At 35.6% G+C, this 22,715-nt stretch overlaps 1 protein-coding gene and 2 non-coding genes across 3 annotated transcripts; all 3 read left to right on the forward strand.

Annotated features, from left to right (window-relative positions):
• The first annotated feature begins 775 nt into the window (after positions 1 to 775).
• On the forward strand, positions 776 to 882 carry LOC116124990. Its single transcript, XR_004127275.1, has one exon. It is a non-coding gene; the product is annotated as a small nucleolar RNA R71 (small nucleolar RNA).
• A 6,540-nt stretch (positions 883 to 7,422) lies between these two features.
• On the forward strand, positions 7,423 to 7,938 carry LOC116124953 (uncharacterized mitochondrial protein AtMg00820-like). The gene has a single exon (XM_031410705.1). It carries the CDS (start codon positions 7,423 to 7,425, stop codon positions 7,936 to 7,938), a length of 516 nt encoding a protein of 171 aa, XP_031266565.1.
• Positions 7,939 to 17,841: 9,903 nt separating this feature from the next.
• TRNAE-CUC lies at positions 17,842 to 17,914 on the forward strand. The gene has a single exon. It is a non-coding gene; the product is annotated as a tRNA-Glu (tRNA).
• Positions 17,915 to 22,715: the final 4,801 nt, after the last annotated feature.

Genomic DNA, 22,715 nt, shown 5'->3' on the forward strand with positions numbered 1-22,715 from the left:
ATGAAATTGCATTTACTTGCTCACGTGGGTTAGTTACTGTATTGCTTAGTAAGGAACCCTGTGGTCTCTCATTAAGCTTCTCGGCCAATTGGCCCATCTGTACCTCAAGATTCCGAATGGATGCCCCTTGGTTTCTAAAATTTGTCCTCGTCTCATTCATGAAACCTGTGGTCTCTTGCATGAATTTACCAAATATATCCTTCAACTTCGTCACTCTTTGATCTCCCAGTTGATTGGTCACCCCTGGTTGGTTATTTGGACCTTGCCTCTGGCTCCATTGGTTATTTTGCTGGTTCTGATTTCCCCAAGCCAGATTTGGATGATTTCTCCACCCCGGTTGTATATGTTGGCATATGGGTTGTTTGGTTGTCTCTGATTTCCTGCCAAGTAATTCACTTGCTCGGTTGATGAAGATGACGAAGCAAAGGTGTTCCCAACTTGACACTCGCTGCTCACATGGTTCCCAGCACAAAATTCACATGTTACTTGAGGTGCTTGTATAGAGTTTACCTGCATAGTTCCCAACTGTTTTTGAAGTGTAGTGAGTTGGGCTGAGATGGCTGTGAAGGCATCTACTTCATGAAGACCCGAAGATTTCCTTGTTGTTACTCTCTCATTTGGTCTTTGATAGTTGTTGCTTGCAAAAACCTCAGGCAACTCATACGCCTCCTCTGGTGTCTTATTCTGCAAGGCCCCTCCTGAAGCTGCATCCACCATAGTTTGCACATTACCCATCAATCCATTGTAAAAAGTTTGGACCTGAAGCCAAACTGGCAACCCATGGTCTGGACATTTCCTCATCAACTCCTTGTATCTCTCCCAAGCTTCGTACAATGACTCGGCATCATCTTGTAGAAATGATGTGATATCATTTCTTAATTTCGCTGATTTAGCTGGAGGAAAGAACTTGGTCAGGAATTTCTATGCTAGATCATTCCACGTTGTTATTGTTCCCGGTGGTAATGCCATTAACCACCTCTTTGCTTTATCTCCTAATGAGAATGGGAATAACCGCAGCCTAATAGCATCATCCGAAACTCCATTTGACTTGAAGGTATCACAAATTTCTAGGAAATTTGCAATGTACTGATTCGGATCCTCCTTCAAATCACCATTGAATCTAACCGACTGCTGGATCATTTGGATGATAGCCGGCTTAATCTCGAAGTTGTTTGCTTGCACAGTAGGTCTAGTAATACTTGACCCACTTCCATTCCCTGTAGGAACTGAAAATTCCCTCAGTGTCTGTTTTCTTGTTTAGCCATTTCAGCAACTAATTCTTCTGCTTCAACAACAAGATTTTCTCTTTCTCTTCTCTCTCTGTTACGTCTTTTCACGGTCCTCTCAAGCTCAAGGTCAACAGGAACCACTGGTTGACGTCTTCCTCTTCGCATAAACTGAACGAACACAAGTGAAGGAAAGTGAGATCACAATTCTAATGAAAATTGAAAAAAAAAAAAAAAAACTTCAATCTAGTTAACTAAAAAAAACTCAATGTTAACTTAAAAAAATCCCCGGCAACGGTGCCAAATGTAGCAAGTATACTAATCGCTCAAGTAATAAAATGATGAGTAGAGTATCGTTCCCACGAGGATTGTTAGCAAAGCACTGAATTTCCTAATGTTATCAAGTTGAAGCAATCGAATTCTTTGGATTGGTGGGAGCTAATTCTAATTAAAATAACAATGAATTTTAAACTAAAATTAAAACTTAATTTACAAAGCAATATGAAACCACGGATAATCAATTCAAGTAAAACGGGTAGGGTTTTGACTTCATTTGGATTTTATGGGTTAAACCTAAAAATTACACTACATTCACATTCATACGCAATGGTTGTAAATCGAACTCACTAAAGTGTTAAACATACCCTCTCGGGCTATGTTTTCCTATTCATCCTTATTAACCTTCCGCACCCAACAAATTGAAGATTAACAATTCCAAACTCATTAAGCAAAAGAATCCTACAATGATTTCATTAATTCTTGAATCTATCTCTAGCATCCAATACTATAATGGTGATTACCCAAGAAGCCTAACATGATTCATTTCTCAATCTCATCATGTTCATCACATACAGCATTAAAACTCAGAGTAAACACACAACCAAAGCATATTCATATGAAAATAAAACAATCAAACACTTAACCCATTAAAAATCCAAACTACAATCAAAACCCTAACCCATAAAAGATTAGTTCATAGCTAAATCAATAATACAAAAACGAAAAATGGAAATAATCAAGTTCAACATAATGAAACTGAGATAAAAGATAAGAAATCTCCCCAAAAGATGAATCCTTTAGTTAGAATCGAATCTTCTCCCTTTTACAATCCAAATCGCTCAAAGTTCATCCAAGAAAAATGTAAAAGTAGCTAACCCTACAAAGACAAAGACCCCTAGGCAAAAGGCTAAGTTTTTCTTTTATACCTCATCCAAATTACCCAGCCAAAAAACACACAAAGCAAAACTGTGCGTTTAACAAAACTGAAAATAATGACTGTCACCACGGCAAAGAAGAATTCTTCGCCGCGGCGAAGAGTGAAGCAGACACGCTCGTCCCTGGCTTACTTCGCTGCGGCGAAGACAATTCCTTCGCCGGGGCGAAGCTTCTTGAAAAGTTCTGAAATTACAGAACTGCCACTCTGCTTGCTTATTTGTTTGATTCTTCGATTCTCGGTGCTCTCCCTTGGGAACAAGCTTCATCATGCTTTATCCTGCTTCGGAACTCTCCTATCTTCTGAGATCCGCTAATTTGTGAGTAAAAAATATCCAATTTTGTCCTTATTTGCTCAAAATGTCCATTTTAACCTGAGACACGAAAAGTAAAGAATTAAGCAACAATTCAGGTCAAAATGCACTAGAAAGTACCTGAAATCCGACAAAAAGGTCTAATGAAAAGTGTATAATCCACAGATTATCAAATATCATGAATCAAATTAAGCTTGATGGGCAAGACAGCAAAGAGAAAATGCCACTTGGCAAAATGTGTAAGACAACAGATGCTTGCATAGAAGAGCGATGTATGCACATATTTGCTCAACAATTCATTGTCTGCCATAACATAAGTTTGACAAAAATATCAACGCAATGCAACAAAATCTATGACCCCAACAAGAAAGAAGAATGGTAGTTGTCTGTTGTATGTGAATGCACCACAACTTCAGCGAGCTAACCCCAAGAAAATTCAGATCTGCATAATCACCAAATGAACCACTAAAATCCATAAGAAAAAAATATCTAGCGGAACACTACACTACCCTTTATATATATACATTATAACTGCTATTGCATCAACTAACACAATATTTGGCCTCTCCCAGTAGCTTTTAACTATCCCAAAAAATTTCCCCAAAAGTAATCAACCCCACCAAACCTTATATTATAGCTATAAACAGGCAAATGGTCATAATTCCGCTGCACCTCCAGCCCATACATCTCTTGCCTACGAGAATCACCCTTGGCCCCAATGGTTCCCTTATCATAAAGGGTCTTCTCCTTATATCCACAAAGCAAGTACCTGTAGGGAGGACATAACAAACACAAAGCAAAAGAAATCCATTCAATCCACCATCTCATCCAACACCCCCAATCATAGTCAACCGGCATTCCAATAGTCCCCTGATCAACCCTCTTGGCAACCATTTGAACCTGCTAGTAAAGGATTAGCAAAAAACTCTTATTCCCACTAGGGGAAGGAACAATCCACCCTTGATTTTTTCTAACCATCATCATAAGATCAAGTATTAGTAGGAATCCTACTAATAATACAATCTTTTGGAAGACTCCATTCCACAACCACTCTACCTGTTCCGGCTGTATCCTTTAGTTTTAAGCTACTTAACCTAAGTCTTACAACCTTAACTTGATTTTTCATGCAGTTAATGCTCCAAATTTTCCATTAAAAGGCGCATAGTCCTCTCCTACCAACCAAGATACATAACCACCCCAGGTAAAATTCGTCCTATCACAACTCTAATGTTCTTCCTTCTTAGATTGTTAGTAGCCCAAATACAATATTATCCCATCCATTGACATTAGTGTAGAAATGACCCTTTATCTGAACAGTTCTCCAAATGGGCTACAAGAAAAGGCATAGAAAAAGAGATGCTCATGAGTGTCCATAACGTTACCGCATAGGACACAATCTAGGTCCTTCAATCCTCTCCAAGCTCGCATCCTATCCTGAGTCAATAGTTTCTTCTTGATAGCAAGCCATAGAATGAAAGAATGCCTGGGGATACAAGTATTATTCCGTATGATAGTGCTCTAGCTCACTGGCATATTTGCATTAGCCAAATTCCACCAAGTCTGCTTCGATGAAAATCTAGTTGGCCTACCTTATACGTTTCTCCAATAAGTGACATCCACCGATAAGTCCAAAGATATAGATGGGGATTGATTAGCAATATGGGGAAATCCGTCCTTAAATATTTCTGGCCATCTCCACTGGCCATTAATCAACACCTCACTAACTTTGGTGTTATACCTCGAGCCCGTACTCAAGAATAGTCTCTGAGGAACAATGATATCAAGTAGGCCTAGAGGGTGCCAGGAGTCATACCATAGTGAAGTGTTATGTCCATTAGCCAGGTTGACTCCCACATGAGCCCGTAACATATCTCTCATCGAAAGGATTTTATGCCAACTATAAGGTAAGTATATTTTTTTAGTTTATTGCCATTTTATTCCTTCAAGAACTTGTAAATCTTTTATGACACATGAATTAAGTTTTAACAAAACATAAATTTGCCTTTCATACACAAAAATGTATCTTTCTCTATTATAGTCTCTCTGTTAGAAGATTGAGGTTGTTTGTATCTCTTATTGTTTTTCAAGTCAATAGAGTAGTTGTTTTAGTTGAAGTTTTGGTTAAAATGTGTGGTGACCCTTAATTCAAGGAACTTTTGCTTTTTTATGTATGGTGTGCTTTAACTAAAGAATGGTTGTGTCAGGTTTTTTGTATATTATAAATCATGTACATTGTATGAAAATTAAGATAATGAAAAAATATTTTTGTCTTCAGCTCTCTTATCTATTTTTCTCTCTTTTTTTTCTTCCTCTGAGCCTCCCGATTTGCTTCCTTATTGCATAATTTTGTCTTGCTTCATCAGTCTAATTTATTCTCAGCTTGGACAGCATGGTATCATAGCTTTTCTAATCTTAAGGGGTGTGTTCATTCTAAAGTTATCATAGTTTTAAAATTTTGTTTTGATCACTAGTTCACCATGGCTTCTTCATCTTCATCCATGTCACCACTAGTTTATAATGGTGAACTCTATCATATATGGGCTGTCAAAATGAAAGCCTATATGAGAGGTTTAGTCCTATGGCAATATGTTGAGGAGGAGAAACAACCTCCTCCTTTGGGGCCAAATCCAACATTGAATCAGTTAAGATTGCATGCAGAAGAAGTTGCTAAAACACCTAGAGCTTTATCAATCATTCATCAAGGTGTAACTGATGATTCACTAAGATTGTTGTGTGTGAGACTGCTAAGGAAGCATGGGAAAGATTGAAAGAAGACTCCTTAGGCAATGAAAGATCAAGGCAGATGAATGTGCTTAATCTAAGAGAGAGTTTGAAGTTCTTAAAATGAAGAAGGCTAAAGCTATTAAGGAATATGTTGATAGAATTATGAAGGTTGTAAATCAAATAAGGTTAATGGGTGAAACTCTTCCTTATTAGAGGATTATGGAGAAAATTTTGGTGTGCATTCCCGAGAGGTGTATGAGGCTAAAGTCTCCTCTCTTGAAGACTCTGAAAGTTTCTCTGATCTTACCTTGTCTAGAGTGATAAATACCCGGAAAGCTCAAGACCAAAGGAGAGCTCTAAGGCATGAAGAGTCTGTAAAAAGTGCTCTTAATGCTAAGCTATAGGAGAAAAATTATATCAGTGACTCAATAAAGAAGCATACTATTGATAGAAAGGAGAAGAGAAAAGTAAAATGCAAGCTACAAGGTGAAAAGAAAGGAAAATATGCTCCTTGTCCTCATTGTAAAAAGAAGGGGCATTCTCCAAATTATTGCCGATACAGACCTAATGTCAAATGTAGGTCATGTAACCAGCTTGGAAACATTGATAAAGTGTGCAAAAATGTAAGTGGAATCCAAGCTCAATAAACTCAGCAAATTCATTCAACTAAGAAACAAGAAGATGCTGAAGAAAATCTTTTTGTTTCAACTTGTTATGCAACTCATAATAATCAAACCTCTTGGTTAATAGATAGTAGTTGTTCAAACCATATGACCTTTGATGCTAACATTCTTAAAGACTTGGATGAATCTTATTTGTCCAAAGTGAAAATTAGAAATGGTGAAATGCTAGATGTCAAGGAAGAGAAACGGTTGTAATTGATACTCCAACAGTACCAACTATATTCAAGATGTTCTTTATGTACCTAAAATTAATCATAACTTGCGAAGTGTAGGACAGATGCTGGGAAAAGGTTATTCTCTGCATTTTCAAAACAAATCATGCACCATTATTGATCCTTGTGGTAGTTAACTTACGACTGTTGATGTGATAGACAAGACTTTTGCTATAGACTGGAATTTAGCTAGCACTGAGGCTTATCAACATATTAAAATTGATTCAAATTTATGGCATAGAAGGCTTGGACACTTCAACTATGTAACTTTAAAAGATATGCATGATAAGAAGCTAGTGCTAAATTTACCAACTGTTAATGATCATCATTGAGTCTGTGAAGTATGTCAATTTGCCAAACAATCCAAGTTACCTTTTCAAATAGCAAATGGAAAGCCACAGAGAAACTGCAACTTGTTCACTCAGATTTATGTGGACCAATGAGTGTTGCTTCTCCAAATGGGAGCAAATACTTTTGAATCTTTATTGATGACTTCTCAAGACTTTGCTAGATTTATTTCTTGAAGCAAAAGTCAAAAGTTTTTTATGTCTTTAAGAGATTTAAGGCAGAAGTGAAAAAGCAGTCAAGGTGTAAGCTGAAGTTGTTCAGATCAAATAATGGCTTAAAATATACTTCAAATGCATTCTCCTCTTTTTGCAAAACAAAAGGTATAATGCATCAACTAACCACTCCTTACACTCCACAGCAAAATGGAGTGAGTGAAAGGAAAAATAGGTCAATGATGGAAATTTCTAGGTGTTTGATGTTTGAAAAAAAAAAAAAAACTACCAAAACATTTTTGGGCTAAGGCAGCAAATACTTCAGTGTATTTGTTAAATTTGTTGCCCACTGAAGCTTTGAATAATGCCACTCCTTATGAAATTTAGCATGGATGTAAACCTTCAATTGATCATCTAAGATTATTGGATGTTTGTTATGTTCTTGTTCCAAGTGAAAGAAAAAGCAAGTTAGAATTAGAGAAAGGGTGTTTGTTGGTTACAACCAAGCATCTAAGGGCTACAGAGTGTACAATCCCTCAACTAATAAAATTATGGTTAGTAGGAATTTCATATTTGATGAACAAGCAATTTGGAGCTGGGCTAATGATAATGAAGTGAAAGCAGAATCAAGTTCAAATCCTGGAACTAATGTCTTGTCAGAAAATGATTCATATTCCAATGATGAAGAAATTACTCTTGCAACAACAATAAGATCTCTTGAAGATATTTATAGTAGGTGTAATATGGCCTCTTTAGAGCCAACTTCATTTGATGAAGTTGTGTCCAATGAAGAGTCGAACACAACAATGAAGAATGAGATGGAAATGATTAATAAGAACTCTACATGGAGCCTATTTGAAAAACTTGAAAATCACAAGGTGATTAGTGTCAAGTGGATCTATAGAACAAAATTCAATCCTGGCGGCAATATAAACAAGCTCAAAGCTAGATTAGTTGTCAAAGGATATCTACAACAATATCACATTGATTTCACTAACACTTTTGCTCCAATAACAAGGTATGATACTATTAGATTGCTTGTGACTCTATCTGCTAAACTTGGCTAGAAAATATACCATCTTGATGTTAAATTTGCTTTTTCGAATGGTATACTTGATGAAGATATATGTAGAGCAACCTGAAGGTTTCAAAGTGCCTAGGAAAGAAAAGTATGTTTATAAGCTACATAAGGCTCTTTATGGCCTGAAATAGGCACTAAAAACTTGGTATAGCAGGATACATAATTACTTGCTGGACCAAGATTTATGTTAAGAAGGTAAATGGTGATACATCTCTTATTGTCTCCTTGTATGTTGATGACACATCTTTGTGATAGGTGGAGATATGAAATTAATAGCTGATTTCAAGAAGAATATGGAAAAAGAATTTGAGATGTTAGACTTGGGTGAAATGAATTACTTTCTCGGTATGGAAATAAATCAAGATCACTTAGGCATATTCATCTCTCAGAAAAAACATGCTCAAGATCTGTTGAAAAGATTTCAAACGGAAGGTTGCAAGGATGTTGCAACACCTTTATTATTGAATGAAAAACTAAAGAAGATTGATGACTCAAAAGAGAAAGCAAATGTTACATTATACAGAAGTCTCATTGACAACCTATTTTATTTATCCTCTACCAGGCCAAATATAATGTTTGTTGCATCTCTATTGTCCAGGCTTATGCATTCACCAAGAAAATCCCACTAGTGTGCAACCAAAAGGGTGTTAAGGTACATAAGGGGAACTATTAAATTTGGTTTGTGGTTCTCTAAAAAGGGTAGCAATCAACTTATAGGTTACTTGGATAGTGACCGGGCAGGGAGCTTGGATGACTTTAAAAGCATTTCGGTTTACTGTTTTTCAATTGGAAGTTTTATGTTCTATTGGAGCTCAAAAAAACGAGCAATAATAGCTCAATCATCAGTAGAAGCTGGGTATGTAGCTGCTACAAGTGTTGCTAATTAGGCCGTTTGGCTGCGAAAAATTCTTTTAGATTTGGGACAATATTAACAAAGAAGTGTTACACTCTTTGTGGATAACAAGGCAGCCATAGCAATCAACCAAAATATAGTTCATTATGGTAGGACTAAGCACATTAGTGTTAAGTTTCATACTATGCATGAGGCTAAAAACATAGGTGAAATCAACCTGAAGTTTTGTAGTTCAGAAGATTAGGTAGCAGACATTTTGTCCAAAGCTCTTCCTAGGCATAAGTTTGAAAATCTGAGAATGAAACATGGGGTATTAAATAACAAACACCTCAAGGAAAAGTACTAGAAGATTGTGGCTATTTGTATCTCTTACTGTCTTTCAAGTCGATAGAGTAGTTGTGTTAGTTGAAATTTTGGTTAAAATGTATGGTTGATCCTTAATTCAAGGAACTTTTGCTTTTTTATGTATGGTGTGCTTTAATTAAGGAATGGCTATGTCAAGTTTTTTTGTATAATTATAAATCATGTACATTGTATGAAAATTAAGATAATGAAAAAAGATTCTTATTTCAGCTCTCTTATCTATTTTTCTCTCTGTTTTTCTTCCTCTGAGCCTCCCAGATTGCTTCCTTATTGCATAATTTAGTCTTGTTTCATCAGTTTAATTTATTCTCAGCCTTGACAACACTCTCACATAAAGGCTATTTATGTTGCTCTAGTTCTAGTTGCATTTATGTATCTAAGAGTGTTAATTTTAATGAGAAAGAGTTTTCTTATTGAAAGTTTTAAATTTACCAAGTGATTTAAAACTTAAGCAGAAATGGTTGCTATGTTGATTTTAAGAGTCCATTAAACATAAACATAAAGCAACAAATATAACTCAAAGTAAAGCACACATGATTTTTACATGGTTCGGCAAAATACCTACATCCATGGGACCAAGTCCAGAATAAAGCTAATCCACTAGGTTTACTTTAAAGTTTAATTACAAAGTTAAAGATTAAGCCTCAGTTGCCAAAACACCCCTATTTTGCAACACATCAATCTCTACCCTTTGGTTAAACAATTTACAACCATAGCTGATGCGTGTTTACTACAACATGCAAAACTAGCAAGTGCACTAGTCGCTCAAGTAATAGAGTGATGGGTAGGATATCGTTCCCACGAGGACTGGTAGCGAAGCACTAAGTTTCCTAACGTTAACAAGTTGAAGCAACCGAAAATCTTGGATTTGTGGGAGCAAATTGTAATTGAAAGAAAACTAAAATAAAATTTAACAAAGAATTAATTCTTAAAAAGGAAAGCAAATGAANGAGGCACAGTCACAACAATGCATTTTAGACAAGGGAAACAAAAACAGTATCTATAACCATAAAGATTGGATCAAGTCATAGCTTCCAGAGGCATCATTTGCTATTATAAGTTGAGAATATAAACCTCTAAAATTTGTAAATTGTTGTCATGACAAATTGAAGCCATTACAACTTATATCCAGTCCGTAAAAACTGGATAAACTCAAAATGCTTACCTCCACTCCCATCAATCGGCCTAACACTTGGTGATGCAGAAGCAAATAAGAAAAAGATAAATATAATAAAAATGTTAGGTTGACTTTTGTCTTTGTCCAACAGGAGAGAAATAAGCCTTAGCTTTTCACTTGGAGGACTATAAATAAAGCATTTCTTTGTCCTTTGTAAACCATCCCTGAATATTATAAAATATATCTTGACTTAAACATTTGCTTTCTTTTCCTCTTTAAGGTTGTAGTTATCCTTGGCTTAGCCAAATAAGGTGGCATTTTGGCTATTTTCGTCATAGTGGAGTTTATTCTAACCTCACCACGATTGACATCCATAGTGGGGTTTCCAACCTCGCTAAGATTGGAGTTCTTGCGACATCTCGGCGTCAGCTGTAATAGTCACTCCCTACTCATGTACTCATAAAAGATACATAATGAAAACATATGGAAAATAACATAAATAGTTGGGCCCAAAATTTTCTTTAATTAAACATATATATGTATGTAGATATTCTTTACACAAAAATTGTATCACGTACAAAAGTGCTCAAAAACATAGTGGACAGTGTAGCCATTTCCCTTCGCTTGCCGACGCTCATCCGACCGTGTCCTCACCTAGATCCTGCAAAACATAGGAAACAACAGGGTGAGCACTAAAATAATGCTCAGTAAATAAATCCTCTACTCATCTAACCCCGTAACTCTCTCTAATTCTTTCCTTACAATTCTCATTTACTCTTTCTCTTATACTTTTCTCTGTTTTCTCTTTCTCATAACTCTTTTCTACTAACTCTCTTTAGTAAGTCACAGCCTCATCTTACCGGAGGCACGGCAGGGACTCGCTCCCGCTCTACGTGACTTCTACTCGTTCTTAGATGATCGGACTAAGTTATGCATGGATTCGGAATCCTTGGCCATGTAAGTATATAATCTCTCTCTCGGGTACTCTCGGGTACTCTCGGGTATAGCCCTCATCCGCATGCACTCTCACGGGCTACACCACTTCTCTCTCTCATACTCATGCCGCTTTCTCAATGCGACGTACATGCGGGAATACTCTACCCATTACTCACGGGTTCCCCATCGCACAACCTACTCTATGCTCTTTTCTCTCTTTTATTCTCTAGTGCTCAATCTCTCTTTCTCTTTACTAAAGCTCATACTCAAAGTTCTCTACTCTTTTTCTACTCTTTCTCTATTGCATAATTAATACATATGGATGACTCATGCTCATTAATGTACTAATGAAATGCAATTATGCCATGTAGTAATAATTAAGGCTTTCTACTCTTACTCATGCTTCTCTTGAGCATTTCATCATACAACTCATGTGCATATAAAACTCTATGTTAACAATAACTATTCTCTTCTCTTGAACCTTCCCAATATGGGAGAAAACTCTCTCATAAATTCTAATTTTCTGTCAATGAAACAATCACTTCTATAGGGTTTACTCAAACTCCCTTTAACTTCAATCAAACTCAACTCAACACTTCTCATATTCCAATACATTCAGTACTCATTAATAACTATAATCTCATCACATCTCATCTCAATTTCTCAATGAACATAAGATATACACATACATACATAAATCTCTACTCAAAAGAGTTCTTAACTCTCCACTTGGGTTGGATTTACTTACCTTGTGAAAAAGTGACTTCTCTAGTACTTTTCCTTTCCCTTGTTGTCTTGTCTTCTCTCTACAACAACTCAAAACAACAACAAGAACCATAACAACCATATAAGACTTCGATACAACTATAAGCAAACTCACGTCTGAAGCAAGAATCATTACCTTAGGATGCTTTAGATTCAAACTCTACTAAAATTACCCCAAAAACTCCCAAAAACTCCTTAGAAATCTTGGAAAATTGAAAGGAAACTTGAGAGAATTTAGAGAATGGTTATGGCAGTGGAAATGAATGAAATGGAGGGTTTATTTCACTTAACCCTTTTTAGCTCATAAGATAACCATCACTTCCCAACTTTGCCCTTGCTCTTCCTTGAAAATTTCATCTATATCTTTTGATTCATTTCACTTACACCCTCACACTAACCTATTCTTCATGAAATTTCCTTACATTTTACTCCCCACTTTTCCTGCTAATTAGGGGTAGAATGGTCATTGTACCCCAAAGGAAAAATTCTCTAGAAACTCAATACACTTTTTCTCAAGCCCTTCGCCGCGACAAAGAATCTTTCTTCACCCCGGTGAAAAATTACAGAACCTACACCGTAGGTTGCAGGGCTTCATCGCCGCGGCGAAGCTTCTTCTTCGCCCCGGCGAAGTCTGTAACACAAAAACTTCACCAAGTTTTACAAATTTCAGGGCAACCACTTAACCAAGGCCAACTAAATATTATTAACAATAACCAGACTCAATTAAAGTTGAATCAATAAACACTTAAGCAATGTAGCAAATCTTGAGTACGTACCTCAAGTGAGGCGTTACATCAGCTTAGTATCAAAGCTTCGGTTTCTTCTTCAGGTATTTTTCCTCCTTCTCACTTTTACTTTAAGTAACCATTATTTTAGTTTTTTTTTTTCCTTGCCTAGTCATTAGTGTAAGTTATTTGTCAACTTATGAACCTAGAGTAGTAAATTTCAATCCTAGTATGATCACCTTATCTTGTCTTAGCAGAATATACTTTTGTTTAAACTTACACTATGACCATCTTGTGTTTAAGGTGACCACTCTCTCTTATATTGGTTATCTACAGTATTGGGTGAGCACCTCTGAGTTAGAGTGAGCCCCTCATATTTGGCAGTTTTATTTGAGTTACACGTTTTTTGCTTTTAGAATGCATGAGCTGTTATATTTTCTTTTAAGATACTTGTATGGTCCATAATACCTATCAAATTTATATTCAATGTACTAGAAAGTTTTATTTCTTTGATAGGTGGCATCTTGATATTGGAATTAACTTTTATAAAGGTAAATTCAATAAATGTTTCCTTGCCACCTGTCCTTGCATTGGCCAGTTGTTTTCCTATATAAACTCTTCTCCAATGTACTTTTTCTCAAGCCTGATATCTCTCTAAAAAGTACATTGAAAATTCTCTGAATTTATACTTTGTTTTTGTCAGGTTTCTATGCTTAGGTAAAGCTTTAAAATACTTCCTTCAAAGTACCCAAAATATGTCCCTGCTCACCTTGAGATGTTGAAGCATGTTGAGCTTCCTCCACTGAAGTGCGTCTTCATTTCTGGTCCTTGAGAGAAGCTCATGGCTGACCGTGTTAATTGTGTGTTCTTGTAAGCTCACTATGGTTGTATGTTGTTTAATCAAAGGGTAGAGATTGAAGCATTGCAAAACATGGGTGTTTTGGCAACTGAGGATTAATCTTTGACTTTGTAATTGAATTGTAAAGTAAACCTAGTGGATTGGCTTCATCCTAGACTTAGTCCCATGGATGTAGGCATTTTGCCGAACTATGTAAAAATCTTGTGTGTTTTACTTTGGTTTATGTTTATGTTATTGCTTTATGTTTATGTTTGATGGACTCTTAAAATCAACATAGCAACCATTTCCGCTTAAGTTTTAAATGACTTGGTAAATTTAAAACTTTCAATTAGTTTACGGAACTTTGGTTTAGGACAGTGAGTAGCTATTTAATTCATATGCATGTCTAGGAAAATTCTGTCAACAAGACAATAAAAGTATAAGGAAAGTGGGTTTTAAGTGAGACTGCTTGTGACCCCTGCACTTTCCTGGGAATTTTTTTGGTGCGTATTGAACCATAGTAGCACTTACTACTATATCAAGTTTCTATGAATTATTTGATTTTTATACCTCATCGCCCCTACCACCTCAAAACCACAAAATACCACCAAAACCCCAAAATCGTTGAAGAACTGTTTGAGATGTTGAAATGGAGGAATTGCGAAACCAAATCAGAGAATTACAAGAACAACTTGCAAGATAGGGAATCACACGAGATCAACATGATGAAATCGGTAATAGCTCCAACAGTGAAGGTGAGGGCATAATCCATTCGAGGAAGACTCTTCATCTCAAGATGAATCTCCTAGGTTCCGTCTGAGGGGTTAAGGTAGTGAATTTGAGATTTCAAGCTTCGGAGTAGACATTCCTGAGTTTGAGGGAAGACTTCAACCAAATGATATTATTGATTGGTTACACATTGTAGAAAGAATTTTTTAGCTTCAAGATGTTCCTGATGAGAAGCATGTAAAACTAGTTGCAATAAAATTGAAGAAATATGCATTTATATGGTGGGAAAATCTGAAACGACAGTGAGAAAGAGAAAGCCGTCAGAAGATCAGATCTTGGGAAAAGATGCGCCGAGAACTCAAACATAAGTTTCTTCCAGCACACTATAAACAAGACACTTTTCTTCAATTTCATAATTTAAGACAAAGAACCATGTCGGTAGAAGAGTATAGGATGGAGTTTGAGCAATTTCTTTTGAAGTGTGATATCCATGAATCGGAAGAGCAAACTATCACTCGTTATTTGGGAGGTCTTAACATAGAGATTTAGATGTCGTACAATTACAACCATATTGGAGCCTGACTGATGTTATCCAGCTGGCGGTTAAGGTAGAGAAGTAGCGGGCACGAAAGAACACTATAAATTTCACTAGACAAATGGAGAATACAATAAACTGTCAAGAACAAAGCTCAGCACCCCTTTCAAATCCTAAAATAAATTCTTTCAAGCCTCTTTATAGAAATGATAAAGACAGGTGGTTCTAGTCGCACTCCTAATGCCACTTCAAGAAAAATTTTCAAGTGCCAAGGCTTTGGGCATATCGCTTCTGATTGTCCAAATCAAAGAATTGTTTCACTTGTGGAGGAAGAAGTTATTGAAGATCATGCTGAGGAGGATACAATAGGTGAAGAAGAAATGCTTGAAGAAGACTAAATAGAAGAAGTAGATGCTAATAAAAGAGAATCCCTTATGGTACGCCGCAGTCTTAGCACCATTATGATGACTGAAGAAGCAAGTTGGCTTTGTCACAATACTTTCCATACAAAGTGCACGTCCAAAGAGAAGGTTTGTACCGTTATTATTGATGAGGGTAGCCATGAAAATGTTCTTGTCAATTATATGATAGAAAAATTGAAGCTTCCAACCATAGTACATCCTCATCCTTATAAACTACAATGGTTGAGGAAAGGAAATGAAGTCAAGGTGTCCAAGTGTAGTTGTGTTCAATTTTCGATTAGGGATAAATATCAAGATGAAGTTTGGGGTGATGTTGTTTCGATGAATGCTTATCATTTATTATTGGGATACCTATGGCAGTATGATCGTCAAGCTCTTCATGATGGATACAAGAACACGCATTCTTTCAAAAAGGATGAGGTAAAGGTAATGTTGACCCCTATGAGCCCAAAAAATCGTTTGAAGAAACCAAAGGAGCCTGCAACATTTATCACGAGATCTGGTCTTGAGAAAGCTTGTCGGGAAATAAACCAAGTGTGTTTGTTACTATTGTATGAAGAAAATGAAGTGTCTCTTGCCTTGCCTGAGAAAGTCAAGCACTTACTTTAAGAATTCTTTGATATTGTGCCACATCACATACCTCCTAGGTTGTCATCAATGCGAGATATTCAACATGTTATTGATTTCATTCCTGTCTCTAGCATTCCAAAAAAACCAACGTACCACATGAATACTAAAGAACATAATAAAGACGTAGGAGTCGATGGCAAGTCTCTTCCAACCTTGGAAGAATGATGCAGGAGCAAAAAAGAAAAATATAAATGAATTAAATATGTTAGGTTGACTTTTGTCTTTGTCCCATAGAAATAGGTCTTAGCTTTTCACTTGGAGGGTTATAAATAAAGCCTTTTTTGTCCTTTGTAAATCATCCCTAAGTATTATAAAATATATCTTCAGTTAAGCATTTGCTTTCTCTTCCTCTTTGAGGTTATAGTTATCCTTGGCTACCAACCAAGGTGACCTTTTAATTATTCTCGCCATAGTGAGGTTTATTATAACCTCCCCATGATTGACATCCATAGTGGAGTTTCCAACCTCGCCAAGATTGAGGTTTCTCGCGATGTCCTAGCGTCACTTGGTGCCTCACGAAGAGATGGAAGAGGAACAAAGATCTCACCATTTCTCAGATCAAACATTTAGAGATCACAACATTTAGCAGATAAAAAATTATGAATTAATAAGGAAATTAAAGTAACAATCAGAAGTAGAAAATGTCAAAGGATAATAGCAATTTCATCAATGTGTTTTACATAGTATCTACAAGGCACATATCAATCATAAAAAAATTAGTAATCGAGTCCCATTGGAGCCTCTAAAAATCAATCTGACAAACATATTATATTTGACTTTTAGCACAAGTTTTGGCAAAGTTCACTAGCAAAATCAATGGAGGAAGTGATATGATAGAGAAGGCAAGCAGAAAGTCGACTTTAGATACAAGAGTCCACAGTTGAGTAGAGCACTAATTTCTTAGGCCCAACAGAGTAGCTTCCTTTCTCTCTTTCAGGGGCAGCCATCACTTTGCATACGATATAACTTGTCTTTTCATCAAACATCTTGTGCTGTAAAGTGATTAATATTGGAGACTTTATAAGAGTTAGCAAGAACGTTATGCTACTTCATCAATTACTATTACACTGCAGAATAGTTGCAGCATGCTTGGAAGAAAGTAGTTTTGATAATGAATTAGGCGTTTTTGCATTAATTGTTACTTCATCAATCTACTTACTATACTCATCAAAATTTACTTACTTCTCCAGATGGTTGGTTAGAGTAACAAAAAAATGTTGTATTTTTTGTATATTAATATGGATCGGATTAATCTTTCTATGGGTATCCCTGATTCTCTCATCTCTCAAATCTATTCATTCAAAAAACAGCAATGAAATAATCCTTACATGGAATAGTGAAAACAAAATAAATAACTTAACAGTATGCACACACACCAAACTAAAAGGATAAGCAAAAGAAACTGTAATAGAATGCTTGTGTGAAAGAAGAGGAGAGCACCTAAACTTGGATTTGACGATCTTCTTGGTTAAGAGTTGAAGTGAGAAAGTTTTTGCAACATTAAAGTTACTCAGTAGACTGTCTCGCTTCAAAGTCACATTGGTGGCGGGGCAATCGATCTGGTCTGACCTGCTTTTGGGTATACATCTTCTTGAATTACTTCACCTCCTACTTTAAGAGATTCCAAGATTTGATTTGTCCTTTGGGATTTTACCAAGCTACATGCCAAGACCCTAAGGAGAATTTGTGGCATACAGAGTTAAGAGTTGTGGTCAATTCCTAAACCATCATCAAGAAATAAAAGACTTTCAACAAGAATAAATGCTCTAAAAAGTTATTTTTCAAAATCATTATTAAGATTTAGAAACAATTTTGGTGGGGGTTAAATAATATCACAGATAAAAATTAAAAAGGAGCTATAGAAACCAAGACAAAGTCCATAATGAAGTAAATGGTCCATTCACCATTTTGATTACGTAACAAACGATACAACTTGGATATAGATAAAATAAAAATAACAATATTGATTCCAAAACTCCGTTGTAGTCTAGGTGGTTAGGATATTCGGCTCTCACCCGAAAGACCCGGGTTCAAGTCCCGGCAACGGAAACCTATTTTTATAGACTTGTCTTTTTGTTATACTTAACCACCCCCAAAAAAAAAAAAACAACAGCGACGCTAATGTTTCATTGTTTTGGGCGAAAATCATCACTGTTTTGGGGGTCTTGGAGTATGCCAAAATTTTTTTCGATCACTGGTTTCCAGCAACTGGCTATCCATTCCGGCCACTGTACTTGTCAAAAAATTTAAATTTTATAATTTATTAAACGTTAATATATAATAAAAAGCCCTTCCCATGACCACGAGTTTCCCATTCAAACAAGATGACTCTTGGATATTAATATGATACTAATTGAAAATTTGAAATAATCAAAATTTTCGTCTTAACGGCGGACACCAAGACAACTCAATTTAATAACACAATCTTGAAAGGGTATAAATAAGACCTGAAAACTTAGAGGGTATTAAGCGACATTTTTTAAAATATAAAGGGTTGAAAGGAAACTACGCATTGCAAAACCTAGGTCTAACATATTTAAACCCTATTTCATCTCCACTTCATTCTTCAAATTACAGGCCGCCGCCTCTTCTCTTTAGTCTCTCTCTGTATTCTCAGTGATCTCTCTTAATTCTTCTCCATTTTTGCCAATAGTTTAATTTCTCATGAGTTTTATTTGTGTGATTTGGTTTGGTCTATAAAAGTTTGATCTCTTCATTATATTTCTTCTTTCTTAACTATAGGCTAGTTGGAGTTCAAGATTACTAAGGGTTGAATTTTTTTTTTTTTTTTGGGTTTTTGGGATAATCACAGAAAACCTTGCGTTCGCTATTACACGGTAAGTCCTTGTAGCCAACCCCTCATCATCTCTCATCACTCACCAGTAAAATCACCTCAAAACAATAAGTTCTATTGGAATTCCTTAAATCATCACAGCTCAAACAAATATATATTTTTTTTTTTTTCATTTGGGGAGTGTAAAAGTGCAGTTGTAAATTGAAAATTAGACCTCTTTTTTCTTCTGGGTTATGGCAACTTTTTTACGCAAATGTTCTGGATTTGGTGCATATTCCATAACAGTTCTTTCTTCTGGGTTCTTTGTTTTAGTTTTAGTGCAAATTGTTGAACTTAAGAAAATTCTGTAAGTTCTTTCTGGTTTGGCGCAAATACTATAATCTCTTTTCGTGGTCGGGGTATTTGCACCAAACCCATAAAAGAACTTATTAATGGATGTTGCATTCCTGCTGCTGTGATTAGCCGCCCCAACCCCGCCCCTGCCGACTCCAGCCCATCCCGGCCTCTAAAAATTTGCCAAACCTTTGAAAGCTTTTACCGGCGTTGAGAATGATTGCAAAATTATCACGGATTTTCATTAACAGATATTATCCAAAAAGGACAGATATTAGCCGAAAGGGCGGATAGGATCGGATTGCCATATGGAATTTTCATTTCACGATTCAGATTAAAACTCTTTCAGATAAATAAAAAAAAGGATAAACATAGGTGACAATTTCATAAATATAAAACCATAAACAAAGGTGACAAGTTCATACATAACATCTTGACACAAAACATCCGATACAAAATTAAAATAGCTGCTAGTATTTAACTATTTATTGACACCAACGAAGAAACCTATTGAAAATTTAAACGTCAACTCAACTAGCATTACTGTCACCGAACTTGATTTGATCACATCACCAAATAAAATTGTCAACCGCACCTTCAAACCTGTATTAATCACATTCCGAAAAGCAGTCAACTTTTAGTTTATTAATAATAAATATTATCAATGTAAACGGCCTAAATGACGATGATGACGATGACGTCGATGATGATAAGGATCAGGATGAGGATGAGGATGATGGTGGTGGTGGTGGGTTTAGGGTAAGCTTGTGATTAGAAGGCCCTCAAACCTGTACAAACGGCCGTTGCAGATCCTAACCAAAAAAAAAAGAAAAAAAAAATCCAAAAAAACTAAACCAACCATTATCGAAATTATCCCAGCCACTGAGTGTTTAACATGGAAGCCCCACTGGTGGGATACGGGGGTGCACTTGGTGCTGGTGGTGTTGATGAAGGGGGTTCTAGTGGTGGACCCAGGATTTTTGCTCGGGAGGGGCCCTCTCGCTCCGTTACTGTTTACCAATCAACTAGTGAAAACATAAGAAAATAACATCAAATTCACAAGGAAACACATGAAAATTGTTACGTAGAAAAACCTCTTTAATGTGAAGAGATAAAAAAACCACGAGAATCTAACGACCCACTTAAATCCAATATAATTAAAAGAGTTTATTGATGCATATTTTTTACAAATATGCAAATGTAGGAAGTGCACTAGTCGTAAAAAGTAATAAAGTGATAAGTAGAGTATCGTTTTCACGAGAATAGTGTTACTAAGTACCGATTTCTCTAGTTTAAGTCCTAATTGAAGCAACAATAAATTGGATTGATGGACAATTAACGAACTAAATACAATTTAAGAAAATATAAATGAATGATAATGAAATTAAAGCAAAATCCAACAACTTAACCCAAATCATAAAATTTATTACCCAAGTTCTAATTCCTTGATTGAAAATGGAATTCCCTAAGTTGTAAAACATACATTCTCAGGCTATATTTTCTTACTTATCTCTATTAAGCTTCTGCATCCAACAAAATGAAGATTAATAGTTCAAAGTTTTTTAAGCTTTATGAAATTCTATCTAGATTTCATAAATCACTAAACCTATCTCTAGTGTTTGCTTAATCTACGGTATTTATCCCAAGAGGCACAATCACAAATTACTTCTCAGTCTTATTGTGAACAACACATATTTGAATGGTGATCAAGCATCCAAAAGTCATTAAACAAAGAGATAAACACTCCATCATGAAATTAAAACTCAAAGTAAATCAATTCATATAAATTTGAATCATTGTATCAAGGTTATATTAAACCCTAGCTAAACAACTCAGTTCATACTAAAAAACAAAACAAAATAACAAAAACAAACTGAATCAAGATTCATCATTGAAAAACAAGCAAAAGATGGAGAAATCTTCTCTAATTTGAAGTCTAAATCTTCAATAATCTTTTACTTTCAAGAGCTACCTTCCAAATGATGAACCAAGACCCATTTTCTTTCATTTTCGTGCTAATTTATACCTCTTTCACTTAAGGACCAAGCCCTAACAAGCCAAAACGCGTCGTTTTGTTTTTCACATCTTTTTCCTTGCCAAGGCGAGAATCTTTCGGGCAAAATTTGAGCATGAAAGAGTCTGAAAATGGAAAAGTGTTAAACATATGAATTGTATCCCTTTAAATTATCTTTCTACTCGTTCAAGAATCAGCACAATCTGAGGTCTACAGATCAAGTTATGGTAGAAATACTGAAGTATGTCTAAAGACGTTTTTCTTCAGTTTTCAGCACACTGTTCACAACTTCAAGCCAAGTTTTCACCCTTGTCCAATCAGAATTAGGAAAAACTCAAAATATGAAAGTTATAGCTTTGCTTCTTAGCTTTCCAAAGGTTCTAAAATTAGGTTATTCTGAGTTTTAAAGCTCAAGTTACGCAATTTACGCTCAAAACTATCATTTATGTTCAAAATCATCGTTTAAGCCTGCAATGATAAATTAATAGAATTAGGTAGCAATTATGACCCAAATTGTATGAGAAGTATCCTAAATCCTATCAAAATTCAATGCAAAATCATAGAATAAAATAGGATTATTATTTACAACAACCACAAATCCACCAAAAATATTTTACACAAATTTAGAGCTCAATCACAACTCTAACAAAAGTAAAATACATAAAGGTTTATAAAAATATGGATTAAATAACTCTAAATCAGATCCACATGTAAAAGGAGTGTTGAGAATTGGGGAAAGAAAAACTTGAATATAAAAAAGACAAAACCTACCTTTTTAAATTTTAAATTTTTTAACTTTTAACTTTTTTTTTTTGACCTTTTAAAAAAACTTTTCAAATTTTTTTGAAAAGTTGAGGGCAGGCCTGAGCCTACCCTCAAGGGGCGTGGGTCCGCCCCTGGTTCTACCCTATTATTAAAGTAGTTCCAGGCAGGAGGAGAAGCTTGATGAGGGCTGAAGAAACTTGTATTCCCTCCTTTATCACCATAAACCAGTTTTGTTTTGTGTTTGAAGGGTGGGAGATGGTTGTACATTGGTAGGGTTTGCAGATGGTGAAGCATAAAAGTGGCTATAGGCATTACCGGTAGTTGACATGATTAATCTCCCAATGATCTAATCTCTATATCCCTCTCTATTTATACACAAATAATTGCATTATTATTATCAAATTTTGAAGGTGTCTCAACAGATGTCACATGATAAAGCATCCACGTATTTTTCCTCAAAATTAAGTTTTGCCGACTCATTATATGTATATATCGAATTTAGTTCCGTCTCATTTTAGTTTTCTGACTTTGCAGCAAGTGGGGCGGGCGGTCATTTTTGCCGCAATAAAAGTTATTCATGGAGGCGAAAAATCTGAGATTAATATTGAGAAAGGTTGATCCAAGTATTTAATATCACATTTTTCTTAATCAAGAAGTTTTACTAGTTGTAATGATATAGAGTGGGTATGTATTTGACCGTTGCTAACTTTCACGTACACTAATATAATAGTATCTGAATGTATGTATAGGTAATAAAATGTATGACCATAAAAATCTTTGAGCAGTCATGGATAGATGATGAACTGAATCGATGTTTAATTAATCCACACGTAAGTACAGACAGACAGATTAATGAGATAGTTAACATAAAAAATACAACTGGCAAGGTGCAAGTTAGATACAGCAGCTGTATCAAAACTGTTTATTCAAGTTTCACACATCTG

This window comes from Pistacia vera, unplaced genomic scaffold (genome assembly GCF_008641045.1).
Source record: "Pistacia vera cultivar Batoury unplaced genomic scaffold, PisVer_v2 Contig158, whole genome shotgun sequence".
NCBI lineage: Eukaryota > Viridiplantae > Streptophyta > Magnoliopsida > Sapindales > Anacardiaceae > Pistacia > Pistacia vera.

Bases quoted from the DNA above. Each gene is read 5' to 3' on its own strand.
- LOC116124953 (XM_031410705.1), top strand. From the start codon at position 7,423: ATGGTTAGTAGGAATTTCATATTTGATGAACAAGCAATTTGGAGCTGG.